General features: G+C 39.2%; 1 protein-coding gene across 1 annotated transcript in view; it reads left to right on the top strand.

The window, feature by feature from the left end:
- LOC137914504 (VPS10 domain-containing receptor SorCS1-like) overlaps positions 1–16896 on the top strand; it is a 37087-nt gene that overhangs the window by 7370 nt on the left and 12821 nt on the right. The window contains exons 2-11 of the mRNA XM_068758042.1: positions 4106–4173; positions 5645–5744; positions 5962–6120; positions 7289–7362; positions 11918–11982; positions 12501–12619; positions 13026–13115; positions 13787–13966; positions 15728–15874; positions 16763–16865. Of these exons, the coding sequence (XP_068614143.1) occupies positions 4106–4173; positions 5645–5744; positions 5962–6120; positions 7289–7362; positions 11918–11982; positions 12501–12619; positions 13026–13115; positions 13787–13966; positions 15728–15874; positions 16763–16865 (1105 nt within the window). The remainder of the gene's footprint in view (positions 1–4105; positions 4174–5644; positions 5745–5961; positions 6121–7288; positions 7363–11917; positions 11983–12500; positions 12620–13025; positions 13116–13786; positions 13967–15727; positions 15875–16762; positions 16866–16896) is intronic.

The following is a 16896-nucleotide window of genomic DNA, read 5'->3' as shown; positions in this document are numbered from 1 at the left end:
AATGATGTGAGAGCAGAAGCCCACAGAAGAAGAAAGCCGTCTCAGATGACTGATCAACCGAGCTTCTTCTTGCACACATGGCAGCCGTCTCAACATGAGCAGTGAAATGAAATCCGATGCCGGCTCTTCTGCTGTGAAGCTGCAACCGTAACACAGAGGATGTGCTTGCTGTCCATTTAAAATCCGTGTTGCTCAATGACCATGGATCGGTGGTCTTACCGCCTGCCGAACTAACGGGATGTTGCCACAAATTACATCATGGCAGAACTTCCTCTGGAACCAAAGACTTGTGATCTCTCATTCGTCTTCGAAGCATTAAGGCTGTGCTCTCGAGTGCAGGCAATTGTTTGTTTTCTGCAAAGTACTGTGAAACACTTCGCAATAGGGCATATGATGTTTGTTTTTTGTACGAAGCAATAAGTGAGGAGAAATTAAAGAACAACCCGCACAAATAAAAGACACGGTCAGTCATTAAGTAATTAGGGATAACAGATATTTATGAACCTCTCATTATCTCCGTATAATTTAATTTAATGCTTCTGCAGCAACACATCCTCATGCGATATACAACCCTTTAATCAGAGTTATTCAGGAACTGCTTATCAATGCTTCATTAACTATCAACTCATTTTTCAGTAAGTGCCCACCTGTAAAGTGTTATTTTATTGCTGCTTTATAATTTATAATTGCAGTGACCTGATATTCATGAGCGAGCCAACAGCTCTGACTTCAAACAACACGACTTCAGCGCAACATCTGCTCCGTGAGGAAATGTTGCCTTTGTTAATGAAGTGATGTAAATTGATGTGACAGACAAAAGCCTCTGCACGTCACGTGTCTCACAGAGGTGGCATTGGCATGTGTGAGGTGCTGGGCTTCTGTTGCATGCCGAGCGAAATGCAGGGACATAAACATAAACAATGAAATGAAATAAGAATCTGTTCTTTTTTTTTCCCCTCTCTAAAATATGTTAAATGATGCTGTTAAATTTCATATGAATAAGTTAAGGTTCATGTGATATAGTGGTGCCTGGATTGCTAAAATTTGTTTTTCCTTGTAAGTATTTTTAGGCTGGTTTTCTCACCATTTTCCATCCAGTTAGTTTGTCTTCGATGTGCTGTTGATGTTAACTCTGATTTGCATAGCATCATTACACAAAACTGAGAGTGCTGGGAAAAGGTGAAAATTAAATTTCATACTTAAAGCTACTACAAACTCTGATGATGATGATGATGAGGCTGATAATAATAATAATGATAATAATATGAATAATAACAATAAAGTATTTCAACACATGGATTTAAAGAATGCATTCTCCCTAAATATATATATATATTTTTTACATTTCCTGTTTCGCCGCCTATCCCACAGCGCAGTGGACAAAAGGCTGGGAAGCACCATTGCAAAGTGAGCTGGTTTTATACGTCAAATTAGTGTTAATGATTCATCTTGCCATTAGTAAATCCCACAACAATTGCTTTTATGGAATCGTCTGTTGTAATTGCAGAGGCTAATGTGACAACAGTTTTATTGATGAGAAATCTTAATTCTAGAAACTGATGAGGTGGATCAATGGGTCGGTTAGAGTGGGAATAAATTGAACGGGTACTCTGTCTCTCTTTTCATTTGTCTCAGGTTGTTCATTCTTTAATAACAGCATCTTCTTCCTTCTCTTCATACACCTTTATTTCACAACAGTAATCTCCTCACCTAAGCCCTTTAAGGCACCATTAAGCCTTTCATTCTTGCAATAATGATCAAATTCATCCCAGTCCATTTACCTCAAGGTTTAAGATTTACAAAGGATTAGAGTTTGAAAAATCAATTTTCTTGCTATTGGTTGCCAAGTAATCTAGTTTAGAGATCTGCTGATGTTACAGCAGACTAATGGGCTGCACACAACGTGGTAGCTGTCATCAGATGTCACATCTCGGTTGAAATTCAAAGAAAAAAAAAAACGGTAATAGATATGAAAATGTTATTTATAATCAGACAGTAGGTTATATAAATCATAAAATAATAATGTTTATCCAGTGGTTTCAAATGGCAATGTAAAGGCTTATGTGACATGCCGAACTTCAAACAACCCTCTCTAACAGAAATATCTACAAACTGAATATTGTATCGCTGCTTTTAACTGCAGCCACAGCGCTTCACCTATGCTAGACTTTGAACATCCTTTAGAACACAGGAAACCTTTTCAGCTGGTAATAGGGTGAAGCTCATTATATGCAACTGTAAACCCAGGCCCTTCCAAAGTGAATGCATAAAGAGAATTGTCACACCAAATGAAGGGATATATTTTGTTCTGATTTTTTCAGACTGCTGCAGTGTGTGTGTCCATGAGGGCATGACCTTTTGAAAGTAAATGTCATTTTACCCACAGACTACAAATCTCTGCAACCCAGTCTTGAAACTCGGTACTATAGTTATTACAAGCCACATGGATTATCCGTAAACTATTGCTCATATAAAGAATTTCAGTCATTCTTCACATAGTAATAACAGCTTCTGAGTTTTCATGATGAGCTTATTCACAATGAGGCCAAATAATTAGGACATAAAACCAAACCGACTGCATTAATATGCATTATTAACAGTGGGAGCTTCTTCTGAAACTTATTGTGTTCCTCAGTGGCGCATTACTTGATATTCACAGTATTTAAACTGATATATCACACAGGACAGCATTGTGTTATGATGGTTATGTTGTGAAGGACAAAATTATTGAGAGTGTTTCAAAGAGCTGAAGTGACAAGTCATTTCATCCCTTAGTACATTGGAAATGAATCAATCAGAAACCATTACAATCATGAGTTGACCATATATTAGATTTTTTGAGGCGAAAGGAAGCCAGATATGTTAGAAAGATTCTTATTCATAAATCACATACACTTTAATTGACTTTACATGTGGGATATCAGGGCTGACTAATTTAGCTTTACAAACCAGGGATACTGGTTTTTGAAATTGTTCTCTGGAGTCAGCTGTGTGGCTAAGCGATCTTGAGGAGCCACAGTGTTGCCCATTCCACAGTTCCGTCTCATCAAAGCGTGTTGTAAGGTTTTTATCTGGCAGAACTGATTTGTTTGATTTTCTGCAAAATCTTGGAAAATTAAGAACATCGTGAGGGCAGGGCTTTAAAAAATAAAGTAAAAATCACATTCATTGTTTATATGATCGAGTCCTTTCTTGTTATAGGTAATGAGAGCCCAAACACTCATAACACTCAGTAATTATAAGATTGCTGTGAACAAGATCTACGGACAGCCTTCCCAAGAGAGCCATGCGATCTGCAGATTTTACGATTGCCCAGTGGAGGCGGGGCATTTCTAGTGATTCATTTGTGTAAAGGGTGAAGGGCACAATGTTAACAACACTGTTGACTTTTCATAAAACATCCTGGCTCATTGTAGGAAAAAAAAAGTGGAAAAAAAGCACACTCCAGGATTTAAATTACTCTAACAATTATTTTTGTTTTTATATATATTTCTGCCTTTCTGTGAGAAAATGATTGAACATATGTTGAACATATGCAAACATGACTTTAATTGCATACATATAAAAGCCTTTGATTTCGTTTCCAATACATGCTGCACCAAATGGAAACATCCACACAGCCATTAACATGTGGGGTAATCTGCACGCTTTATGTGTCAAAAGTAAAGGCTTGTCTGTTATTAATTTTCTAAACCACTTGTGACACTTTTTATGATCCTCTTCAAAAAAGATGTCCTTGCTATTTATGAGGTTCATCTTTCAGTGCCAAGAATGAATTTCTAATAACGGTGATTTATTTTATTATTAGATCACCAGTTGCCAGTTGCCTGCTGGGATTTAGAATCCATTATAGCATACCTGTGTGATCATCTTTCCCACAGGGAATAAGCATGTTTAGAGCTTTATTACACATGGGACAATGGGTTGACATGCCTTCACAGTTGTGCGTGGTTTTTAATAAAACCTCAGCTGACAGGACGTTTAGAAGACATGTAAGGGGAAGCCTCAGCGCCTTTGTTTTACTATGTGACACGTCATTTCAGCGGTTGTCAAAACTGATGATGTGCACACTTCAAGATAGTAATCTGTTTCATGTGTTTTGCAGGTGATCCTCATGTTGACAAAGTACTTCGACTTCAGCTCTGGAAGAGTAACAGAGAGTTCTTTATGGAGGTAAGAGCTTCTACCTGCAATAACATTCTGCAACATAACTACACAGAAACAGTTCTGAAGGTTGACGATAAATAGATAGAGAGAGAAACTCTTTGGCTGATGCAGTTCCTACCGCACCACCACTGTTGCTCCTTTGTTGCCGTAGTGACTCTGGTCTTGGCAGAAAAAGATGGGTGTCAGCAGGAAGGCTGCTGCTGGGTCCCTCTACGGTTGCAAAGTGAAGAAAATGATAGATGTAGCCAAACCTAATTGGTTTGGGTAGCTCCAGAGCTGGGCTTGTTTTAAGGGTGTACTCGAGTGCGATGATTCACAGTGAAGATGAAACTGACTGGACTGACAGCACTTAATAGGCTATACGACCATTGGACATGCACGCACGTGTTTCAGGGATGTTTCTATAGCTTGTCATTTTACCATTTAGGAATTGTTTAATGTACTATGTTGTCATGAGTTGCTCTTTTCGCACCCCCTCGTGTAAAATGAAACATCATACTGAGCAGTCCCTCATTACTTCCTGCTCCTAACAAGTAGCATGGTGTTTAATTACTTTCAAAATCTGCTCACATAAAAATCAAGTTTGCACTACGGGAACGTCAAGAGGAAAAGAGGGAGCATTTCTGCACCACATGCACGGGTCTGGTGAGCACAGAGGCGTGAGTTCAACCGTGTCTGCACACTGGCAGCTGCTCGAGACTAACTACTCGTCAACTTCGCTGGTGGCGGGAAGGCCAGAGGCAATGGCTGACATAAGCATGATAAAACACTTTCCTTGAGGGGACGAAGCATTAAATATTATTAAATAATAACTAATGATGAAGTAGTTAGTGATTAAGGAATTACCATTAGTTTAATCCACTTGCCTGGTTCAGGAATGACTACTTGGTTCAGGAGATCGGTGTGACTGATTGACAGATGTAACTGAAGAAATGCAAACATGAGATTTTTCTGGATGTCTAAATGCCCTCTTTTTTCAAGTTAATGATGATTGAAAATATTATGTTCAAATTTATGTTATGTTCACAAATTGATTCTGACTAAAAGCCTATTTCAGTGGCAGACCGCGTCTCTGTCCAGTTTGTGTCTCAGATGCTGCCACTGAAGTATTTGTCAACGTAATGGCTTTCATGAATTCCCTAAAATATGTGAGAGAACATTGCGTTGGATTTTAGTTCAATTATTACACGCATATAGCCTCAGAATAAAGTCAATAGACAAGGGTGGAATAAAACATAATATATATATATATTATTATATAGTACAGTACAACAGCAACAATAATAAAAATAATCATAATATGCCCTCAAGTTGTCAGAAACAATATTCATGTTTATTTTGGTAATTAAAAAAGCCCTCATTCATCGAGCAAATTGCCTTGCGACTTCCAGTGTTTCAATTTTCTGCCTGAAAGATGTGCGTAATGATACCATCACCCCACCACATTCATTCACGTTCTCCCATAATTGAATTTTAGGTCAACTGATTATGGGACAACATATGAGAAGCTTAATGAGAAAGTCGGACCAAAAATCATACTGAGTTACCTGTACGTGAGTCCAAACAACAAAAGAAAGGTATGTTTCCACATGCATGTATTTAAAAAAAAAAACACATGCTGCACGGATGTACCGCTGCGTTCAAGTGAAACTATATCTGTCACCAAGCAGCGCCTGCTGGAGCTCGGAGAGAGCGTATGTTCCAGGCCTTGCACAAGTACATTTAAACCTTGTGGAATGAACGCTGCCAAGGTGGGCCCCTGATTCCCCTGTCCACTGTCTTGTCTTGCTGTAGATCATGTTACTGACGGACCCTGAGGTGGAGAGCAGCTTGCTCATTAGCCTCGACGAGGGGGCGTCCTATCAGAAACACAGCTTAGCCTTCGATATCCTCAGCCTGCTTTTTCACCCCGAGCAGGAGGACTGGATTCTGGCCTACAGCCATGACCAAAAGGTAATGCGTAGCTGTCAGATATAGCCTGAAATAGCTTGAGTTCACTTACTGGAAAGTTGTCTGGATGAAGGGGAGGGCTGCAGCGTTATAGTTCAGATGCTGCTCAGCTTGATAGTTTGGTGCAAGCGATCTGCCGGAATATATATCTATGAAATATTGCAGAACGGGCATTTATCTCTTTGGAAAGGATTCACTCCAATAACAGCAGCTAGCGTTCAGCACTTGGTCTTTGTGTGAAGGGAGACACCCGCCGCTTAAATCGAAGCGGTTGCCAGAAAGCGAGACAAGTGATTACCTGCTCCCCTCAACAAGTCACAAGGTCTGACGGCAGACTTTGAATTGATGCGTCCAAGGCGGTGCGGGTGAATTTAACAAGGTGAACACGTTTTAAACAATACCACTCGTACAAAGACACATACACATACCGCAGCCGCCATTAGAGCCCTGCCGACTGCTTCATGCAACGCCAAAAAAACATCAACCCTGATCTGCCCAGCCTGCTATTGGAAGATTTTCCAGAGAAAATAGTAAAGGGCCGAGATGCGAGCTGAAAGAATTGACAAGTCAAATTATCAATGTTCAAGAGAGGTTTGGCTTCAGGTGAGTCTATATTTCTTTCTGAAGCTACATTTCATCAGTTTTGTACGATTGCTGAAATTAATCAAAGTTTGGTTTCATTTTTCATTTATTGTCAGTCATGTCTATTAAAAGTTTAAAGCTTTTTGCACAAGTAAGAATGATATTACTTATCCCTGTAAAAGCTCCAGGCTGAAAGTGGTTGCTGCTTGATCTTTATGAAGAGGCGAAGCGAGACATCCTGAATACTTGGACACAATTCCGACGCTGCAGTAAAAAAAAAAGGGATGGTCTTATGGGGGAAGAAATACATAGTTAAATGAGAACTACTTTATTGTTTTGATATATGAGGAACCCGTCTTGACAGCATCTCTGTGCATTCTTACAGGAATAAATGTATTCACAACGTAGCATCCGTTCCGATTATCCGCATTATTCAAAACAACATCACCATGCTAACGGCACAAATCTTGCAAATGTGACAGCTGCTTTATAAAGCATCGGATGTAAATCAGAGAGCAAGTCTTTCTGATATTAACAGAATTAGTATTCACAGCGTCATTCATTTGGTTAATGCATTTTCATTTTTCAGCTCTATGTCTCTGTTGAATTTGGGAGGAGATGGCAGCACGTCCAGGACAGCGTCGTCCCCAACAGATTCTACTGGTGAGACCAACAACCGGTCTTTGGCAGAAGGCTAGTCTATGTAGGAGAGTATGTTTAACATTCCGTTCCATTTTCACCACTAGAGTAATGGTAAACACCGAGTAAACAAAATACCATCACAGATTTGTCCAGGCAAATCTTGCATTGATAAATTATGCGTGTCATCTTTATTTTACTTTTTGAATAATGCACTTTAGGCTCTCACTTCCACACATGCCAATGAATATTTGATCTGTTGAATTCAGTCTCCTCATGAAATATTGTGGAGATTGTGTTGGGATACCACAGTGTATTACAAATTGAATCATGTCTAAATATTATTCATCTTTTTGTCATTTACTTTGTATGATACATTATGTATAATGCACAGAATCAGGACTGATGGCTTGGCAGAGAGTTTCTTGGTGTCTCTTTTGGCTTTAATTCGCTCTAGGGTGTTGGAACAGGGATTGAGGTCCAAGATAAATGTTTAATTTATAGTAGTTTTATCGTCGCTGGCAGCAAATATGTGTTCATGCATAGAATTGCAAAAAAAGGAGGTAAGATAGTTAAGGACAAGGAAATAGATGAAAACAAAGACTTCATCTTTTTTTCCAACAAGATGATTTTTTATCCTCAAAGGGAAGGTGGATGCACTAATCGTGGTTGAGGAGTTATTTATGACGTTTTTCTTTAATACTGTTGTTCAAATTTGGGATTTTTGGGATCGGACGTTTGCAATTAGCTTAAAACATCTGTACAACTTTAAACAACTGAGCACGAGGTAAATCCGCATGAAGTAATTTATTAATGGTGCCACTCCCTGATTTCCAGCTGGACGGAGACGCCAAAAATTCAGTTACAATGGTGATAAATTAGATATGATATTATATCACACAGACCTTTATCCTCTGTCCCAAGCTCTCAAGCTCCCTTACTAACACTCAGCCCCTATTTGTAATAATCAGCTATGCAGAAATGCTCACATTAAAAGTGCAGCCCCGAGTCATAATGTAATTACATCACAACCCTTTTTCCTGCTGAGGAAAAAATTAAAGTTGTTACTGCAGCTAATTGAGCTGTGTCCCAATTCAGCTTTGCTCTTATGGATCTTTAACATTTTGTTTAAGCAATGTTACTTATAACTCAGCATTAATGGCCGTTTGCTGAACACCATTTATGTAATCTCCTGCTCCTGATGGACAGAAGACAGATGTAGCCTTCTGCGAGCAATCGGGCGTGTTTTCAGAGAGCTTACAGCTACGGATGCGATTAATGAAATGGAGCAAACCCACCAGAAATGGTTCGGTGCAGCATGGCCACAATTCAAGCACGGCATGACAAATGAAGAAGAAAAGTGAAAATCTCTCCTTCCTCAAATCTAGTCTTTACCTGATGACCTTACAGACCACCTAAACTAAAGTACATCATTAACTTTATTTGGCAAGGACATTAACACACCCTCCTCAGAGTGTTGCCATATTAGTTATGGAAACGTTTGAGACGCCGTTGCCCATCGTGGTTGAATTGATGTCAAAGTGCAGAGTGTACGGAAGCAACCGTTTATGCACTACCGTACATACAGATCTTTTTTCGCTACAGTTTACAGCCCTTTTTCCGAATATCATGAAAATACATCTAGTTGTTTTTGTGTAATTTGCCTGCAAACCGGCAGATGCAGGTGGAACCATAACCTCCTTGTGTGGACGTAAATATAGCCGTTAAAAGCAAGCTGGTTTGTGTGATCTAGTTTCACTCGCTGTGACCTCAACTGCTCATTAAAGTTACAGTACTCACTATTGTCGTAGCCCTAGATTGCTGGCGTAACCTCCCACGACACACTCAGCTCCTCCTTCTCCATCTGGTTATTCACATTTGATAAATATAGGTCACTAATTCCTCTTTCTTCCCCGTAGTTGTGTGCTTGCTCTCCCGTTAGTCCCTCTGTGGACTCCCTCTGCCGCTCCTTCTGTCCGACTTCTGTGACTGTCCAACAATTACAGTCACCGCTGCATTAGCATTCATAGTATTAATTTCAGTATTTCCTGTACAAGTTGGGTTCTGTCTTTCCCTGCTACACCTGGAAAGGGCCTTGAGCTAACCTTCTTTTATGATCTGGCGCTATAGAAATAAAAATGAATTTAATTTAATTAAATGTCAGAGGACCATCAAAATCATGTTGAGGCTGTTGTTTTAAAATATAAAATAGTGATGTTCCTTTAAACTCAGAATGCAAGTTTATAGTTAACTTTTCCACCAAAGATTGAATACACATAGTTTTATAAATAGTAAATAGTGTATGACAGCCACTTTGAAAAATAAATTAACACATCAAAAAATTATTTCACCTTGCTAACCCAAATTTTAAAGATCTTTATATTGAGGTTGATTCATCCATGACCTTTAGTTTCGTTTGAATTAATTATCCTTTACCATTTGAGTCAGTCTTTAGCAGCATCTGAACACAAACTTGAAGGACAGTTATATATATATATATACCGGTATATAAAAACAGGACTTGGTGTTAAAAAAAAAGCAGATCCAATTCTCCCCACATGGCCACAGAGTAACAAGGAAAGACTTTGCTTTGATCTCACCGTGCGTTGCTCATCTCATTGAAGAAAATATAACAAACACGATTTATGAAAACGTGTTAACAAGCACCCTGACTGGATAGACATAGTTTAACTTTGCAGGGGCTTTTATTTAAGAGCAGGGCGGCTGTTCACTGATAGGATTGGATGAAGCATTTGACAGAAAGTCCATTAAAAGAGATGGAGCTGTGAGGCAATTACAAAGTGCTGAGGGAGGCAGGATAGGCCTTTTTATATTATAGTTTAGACATGGCATATAGAATGAGTAGAAACCCATCTTCTGTCAAAACAGCTGCTATTAAGACAACAAGTGGTCACAACTGTCAGCACTTAACCGCTACCATGAAGAATCTCTTTTGAAATAGAATGAAATGGCTAGGCACACTTTATGCGTCAAGAGCAGGACATGCCAAATGGCTATCAGGTCAGAGTTAGAGATAAGGGCTCGTTGTTGCTCCTGGAGGAACTTTAAAGATCTCCGCTGCATCTCCATAGTCAAAAGGACCATATTTCATGTCTGATAACAGGATGAAGCAAAGAAAAGGAACATTTTCGCTACCGTATTTGTTTTTAGGATGCTATTCACGCAGTGCGTAGACATTATCGCACACGCCTTGGGACAGCAGGAATGTAATTAATTAAGCTTTTTGCCTCAGTGCTTCATTACGCTGCTCAATGCTCAAGATGAAAAGGAAAGGTATACAACCTAAGCAAAAGGGAAACTATCCAAACTGTATCCAGGTCTAAGAGGCACTCTGTATGTAACCAATATCAGTGTCAAAAGCTCTCATCAGCCGGGTTGTAAGGTGATTCACGAAGGAAGAAAGTAACAATGATCAAAATGATTACTCTGCCTTTTCTCTCATCTTTGCTTCTTCTCCCACTCATAACATTATGTATAAGCATATACTGTACATTAAGTCCATAACTAATTTTTACCTATCTATTCTAAAGCGTATTTTTTTTAACTATCAATTTTGTATTTGTATTTTTTTGTATTTTATTTATTTATTTCAGGCAAATGCAAAATAAGCAAACAAAAACAACTCCACAACCCGTGCCACATTGCACCAACCAAATAATATGTAACATTATTATAAAGTAACATTGCTTCAAAAATGAGCCCAGTTGCTCACATTAGGGACCCTGAATTAGGCCCAGGTCCCCCATCAGACAGGAATTTACTTTTATTTTTAGACACCAGTGACCGACTAGGTAGCGAGTCACTTATAATATTTTGACATTGTGGTCATACTTCATATTCTTAGGCTAGGCTGCTATTTGATCTGTGTGGATAATATAAGTGATGTTAGTTTTGTTATCATAGGTTGATCAGCAGTTTTTGATGAGAATATTTAAGCAGAACATTTCAAATAAGAAAAAAAAAATCTATCTGCATATTGCATTCTCTTAAGAATTCCACTCAGCGCCAGGAACGATGCAGTGGGTCTCTGGCTACCATGGAGACGATTGAAAACATTTTAGTGAGGCAGATAGATTGAATTTATACTGTGTGCCTCTGTTGAGAAACCTCTGGAAAACAAGAGGAAAGAGACTTCAGTAAAATTGTTGATAGGACACCTTGAACTGCCTATAAGGCCAACTCTAACTCTTTCAATCAAATGCATTTGAAACTTGTAGGTTTTTTAAATTATTAGAACTCTTTTCAAGCTGTGAAAAGCTATTTTATAATATCATCATTACAGTCATTTAGTCACGCTAGAACTGGCAGGCAGGCAGCGACGAAAAACATTCCTGCTCTGATTCGATGGACTAATGAATATGTCACATTTTTGTGGCTTATGCAGTAATTGAGCAACTCTTTTTGACTCGCAGGGGCACCATCTTTTGCTCCAGAACCTAGTCATATTTTCCATCCTAACCTCTAGTGAGGTTGCAAATCTCAGGCAGCCAAACGCCGCTCGCTTTGCGATGTGGGTATTAAAGCAGTCTGACTATTAACGCTTGTCCTGGTGCTACAGGTCCAGACTGGGTTTGGACAAAGAACAAGGAATGATTCACCTGGAGATCAGCATCTCTGATGGACGTGAGTAATATAACACTATGTTACTCAACAACACAGAAACGTAGGCTAATCCAAATACTAGATTTTCTGTACATTTGAGGTGATTTCTAAAACTTAATTAATAAGAATAAAAAACTGTGGAGAGATTAAAGTTTTTTTTTTTTTTTTTTTTACTCTCCGCACTTACATTTTCGTCCCCATCTGAATTGGCTGGATGGAGACTTCATACGATTAAACTAATTAATTTTTCAGGGGCCAGGCTGTGACTTGGCTCTTATCTTGGCCACGGTGCTGAGAGGGCTGCACTTCCATAATGCCTTGTGTGTTAATGCCCTGTCCCCGGGGAGCCAGCTTCATTTGGCTGATGTTCTGGGACAGCTCTCTACTTTATCTGAGAGAGTGAAGACAGGCCTCCAAAATTCTGCCTCTACGGTTCAGTTAATGACATCAGCATAAGCAACGCTAAACCTTGATTGTAGCCTACAGAAGACTGTTTATTCACCTCAGTAATTTTACCACGCAATTCTTGTTTACCACAGGGTCGCAGTACATAACGTGCAAACTTCAAAACTGCTCTGATGGAAACAAGGGCAAGCCTTTCCCAGGATCTATCATCCCTAATTCCCTGGTGGTTCAGGATGAATACGTCTTCATCCAGGTGGGTTTTTATTACAAGGTCTGACTTCATTAAAAGACAATTAAAAGCTGTAAAACTGCTGCACTCCATCACATTTTAATGTAAAGTCATGTTTTTCATTAACTAAAAGGGGCCATTATCCTGAGAAAGTGTGGTATGAAATTCAAATCGCTGCGTTGTGTATTATACAACAGCACAACTCTGTCATAATGCAAACTAGAATTCAACCTAACCTTCTGATGATTTTTTACATTTTCAATTGTTTAGCATGCTGCTAACAATCAGTGCACACAGTGAATATATAATAATAATAACAATAATAAAAAAAAAAATCTTATTTATAATGTACTTTACATTTCAAATAAATCTCAAAGTGCTATTCATCGGAAATGTGGTGATCAGAAAACTGCCCTGTATCCTTTTCCAGGTACCAATAGGTGGCAAATCAGTCCATTATGTGTCCTATAAAAGAAATGCTTTCTACCCAATGAAGCTTCCCAAGTACACACTGCCAAAGGTAAGACGAGTGGAAAGGATGCGCGGTTTGGTGAGTAGCTGTGCAACATGAATTTTACTGTGAAACACAACTTCGAATGGTTTTACTCCATTAAAAGCATTACATGACATCGTAATAAATCGGCTGCAAATTGATTTATTTATGAAGGATTATATATTTAAATATACTCTCTCATGATTTGTAATCACTTTTTAATCATCACACCTTCAAGTGAGATTTACTTAAATCTGGAGTCATGCAGTCTTCTGGACTGCGAAGGCACTTTCATTCTCAATTCATTTACTGAAAGTATAACAGAGTATCTTAGTCCAAAATACAGGAGAGAATTAGTGCTTACTGGATGTTTTCATCAAACTGTCCAGGCATTCATCCATTCATGTATGGTGTCAGCTACCTTGGAAAGGACACGCATCCCCTTACCTTGCTTCGCTCTGGATAAAGGATTCAGTAAAATTAAATGGAGCCTTCCTTCATTTTTAGTGCATGCCACGAAACCCCCCGAGGTCTATTTGCTGCTGAATCATGTCCAGAAGTGCTGAATCGATAGCTTGCTGTTCGCGGTCCGTGCTCACTATGAGGTCACTACCGTGGAGATTCACACTTATTGCGAATGTTGAAAGAACTCATTTAAATCAATTCTTCATGTGCTCATGAATTTTGAATGTACTCAGGACTTGCAGATAATCAGCACAGATGATAACCAAGTGGTGGCAGCGATTCAGGACTGGCATCAGAACGACTCCTATAACCTTTACATGTCCGAGTCCAGGGGGCTGTTCTTCACCATGATGCTGGAGAGCGTTGTGAGCAGTGGGGGGCCGGAGGGCAACATCATGATAGACCTCTACGAGGTGGGCAGAGCTGCTGGGTTATCTTTTCACATGTTGCCATGGTATTCAGGCATGCACCCGCGATTCTCTGTTCAAGATATTTTTTGTTCATTACGGTAATAACTAATGCAATAATTGGTGCAGTTTCAAAATTATGTTTTGTTGTGCAATGTTTTAAACATTTTGTGCAAATTTAGCTTGATATTTGCATGTGCCAAAGCTGATCTGAATACAGTCTATACCTTTAGTTGGTGCTGAAATTAGATGGACCATAATCAATAGACACGAAACAAAAACAATCAGTCAGCAATCATATCATGTATTAAACATCTGCAATCTCCAGGTTCTCAAATTTGAAGTTTCTTTTTAGTGTTTGTAACTGCAGGTTGATGATCTTGCAAGTGAAATTTTAATTGGAAAACAAAATACAGTTGCAAATATTCTAAATATTTAATTAAATCATGAATTAAGTCATCAAACATAAAAAAATATATATTAGTATTTAGTTGGAAAAAATTATAAGAATTTATGAATGAATGAATGAATTTAGAGGCCAAAGTGATGTCATTAGCAGGACCATCATTTGTCTCATCAATAACAAATGGCTTGATAGATTTGACCATCTAATACAAATCAATTTATCGGCTGATTCTTACATGGTCAAGACATGAAATGTGAGGAACTCACATTGTATTCTGAGAAATTGATGATTCCACCTGTGATTTGTGACATTGTGCGGATGATTGAGCATACAAATCTAATCAGAATTGATCAATATTGAAATGAATGCTTGCTCAACTTTGACGATTATTCATAGAGCCACGGAAGCTCAGGCGTACTTACCATTCTCCACGTCAAACCATAAATTCTTCTCGTTCACAATGAGAAACATCGAGGTAATATAAACACAAAGAAGACTCAATTTACCAGTGAGAGCACCGCACAAATGGAAAATCCTTGTTGCGCAGCATTCATGAACAATTAAACAGACTCTGGTGTGTGAAGCATGAAAAGACAGCCTCAAACTTGTTCATCTTGATTTTCTTCCATGTCTTGCATGTTTTACACCACAATGGAACAGATGCAGGTGCATTGTATTTCCTCACGCAGCATCGAGTGTATCTTTTATCCACCTCTACGTATTCTGTGGAATTACATCGAAAAACATTTGAGTAGCTTCAGTCTTTAGAAAAGCATACCATCTCTACAGTCGTTTGAGGGCAATTGGAGCTGTAATGTCGGTCCTGAACATCATGTCTGTGTTATCTGTGATGACAGATATGCTGTGAGGTTGCAGTGACTGCACATGCAGGCATCACTCTCGATTATCCTCTTCTGCACCCAGCAGTAAATGCATCACAGTGTTACACACACACACACACCTAGGAGCACTACCGGTCACGTTCGCTGCTCACTGACCTGCACACACATTTTACGCTCAGAATTACAAAGACTCGACCAGTACATGATAGGAAATGGTCATTCTTTTGACAAAATATGCTGTTCTATCTAAATACAAGGGAAACGGCACAGACACACGAGGATCTGCATCTCCATGCACATAAACACAAAGAGAAGGAATATCTCAAGGCTGCAACATATGTTGTTTTGATTCTGCAGTTCTACAGATGGTCCAAAATAGTGCTCCCTGTCAGAGAAGCTATCACTTTTAGAAATCTCTCCCTCTCCAAACTAGGGCTTCAGCTGTACTTAAGTCTGAATAATTTACGGCTGTTCTTTTTTCTCTTCTGGTTATTTTTCCTCCACTGCTCATGTTCACAGGTTGCTGGGATTAAAGGGGTGTTCCTGTCAAATAAAGTTGTCGAGAACCAAGTGAAAACTTACATCACATACAACAAGGGGAGAGACTGGCGTCTTCTTCAGGCTCCAACAACAGATCTCCAGGGAAACAAGTTCTATTGTGAACAAGTAAGTGGGCCACTGAAAGAAAGAGATATGGTTATTTGGATTTCCACTCCACACGCCAACAAACTCTACACGGGATCAGGCGATGGCCAAAAAATGCCAGCAAATTGTGAATCACATTGATAATCCTGCGCAGTGAATGCTCTTAGCTGTAAATAAAATCTAATGATGCTTTTGATTTATGAGTTCATAAAAGGTCAAATGAATATATCCCGGGCGGCACGGTGGCGTAGTGGTTAGCGCTGTCGCCTCACAGCGAAAAGGTCACAGGCCCGAATCCGACTTGCGGCCTTTCTGTGAGGAGTTTGCATGTTCTCCCCGTGTCTGCGTGGATTCTTTCCCTCCCACCACCAAAAAACATGCAAATTAGTTCAATTGGTTATGCTAAATTGTCCATAGGTGTGAATGTGTGTGAGGGATTGTCTGTCCTTGTGTGGCCCTGTGATGAACTGGCGGCTAGTCCAGGGTGTACCATGCCTCTCGCCCATAGCAAGCTGGTACGGTGTCTAAAAGAAAATAGATGGATGGATGCATGAATTTATCCCATCATTCAACTAGCTATTACTCTACTGTGCGGAAGATCATATCAGATGCATCTACCGTATTTCTTAAATCAGTTTTTCAATACCTCACAGTAATCATAGCAATTGTAGTAACAGCCATCATAATAGCTGCTTGCACACATTTTGATCTTTTCTGTTGTGTATGCACGAATGTAAATAACAATTCCCGGAGATCTAGCATGCATTACACTTTATGATGGTGGTACGTACCGGTAATTACATGTATGTGATATTTTGAAAGGTTGTGATTTTGAAACCTTTTATTTCTCTGAACAAGGTCAAAAATTACTTTTGACTTTGGCAAACTCATTTCCTCTTTTTTTCACAGCCTTACTGTTCATTGCATCTACACCTTCACGTATCAGAAAATCCTTACACCTCAGGAAATATTGTCAGCAAAGACTCAGCTCCAGGAATTATCATAGCATCAGGTGAGGAGATTATTTGATATGCACTTTTGAT

Source organism: Brachionichthys hirsutus, unplaced genomic scaffold, assembly GCF_040956055.1.
Source record: "Brachionichthys hirsutus isolate HB-005 unplaced genomic scaffold, CSIRO-AGI_Bhir_v1 contig_801, whole genome shotgun sequence".
Classification (NCBI taxonomy): domain Eukaryota; kingdom Metazoa; phylum Chordata; class Actinopteri; order Lophiiformes; family Brachionichthyidae; genus Brachionichthys; species Brachionichthys hirsutus.
The sequence above is the reverse complement of the archived record's forward strand: the minus strand, read 5'-3'. Positions and strand labels throughout refer to the sequence as shown.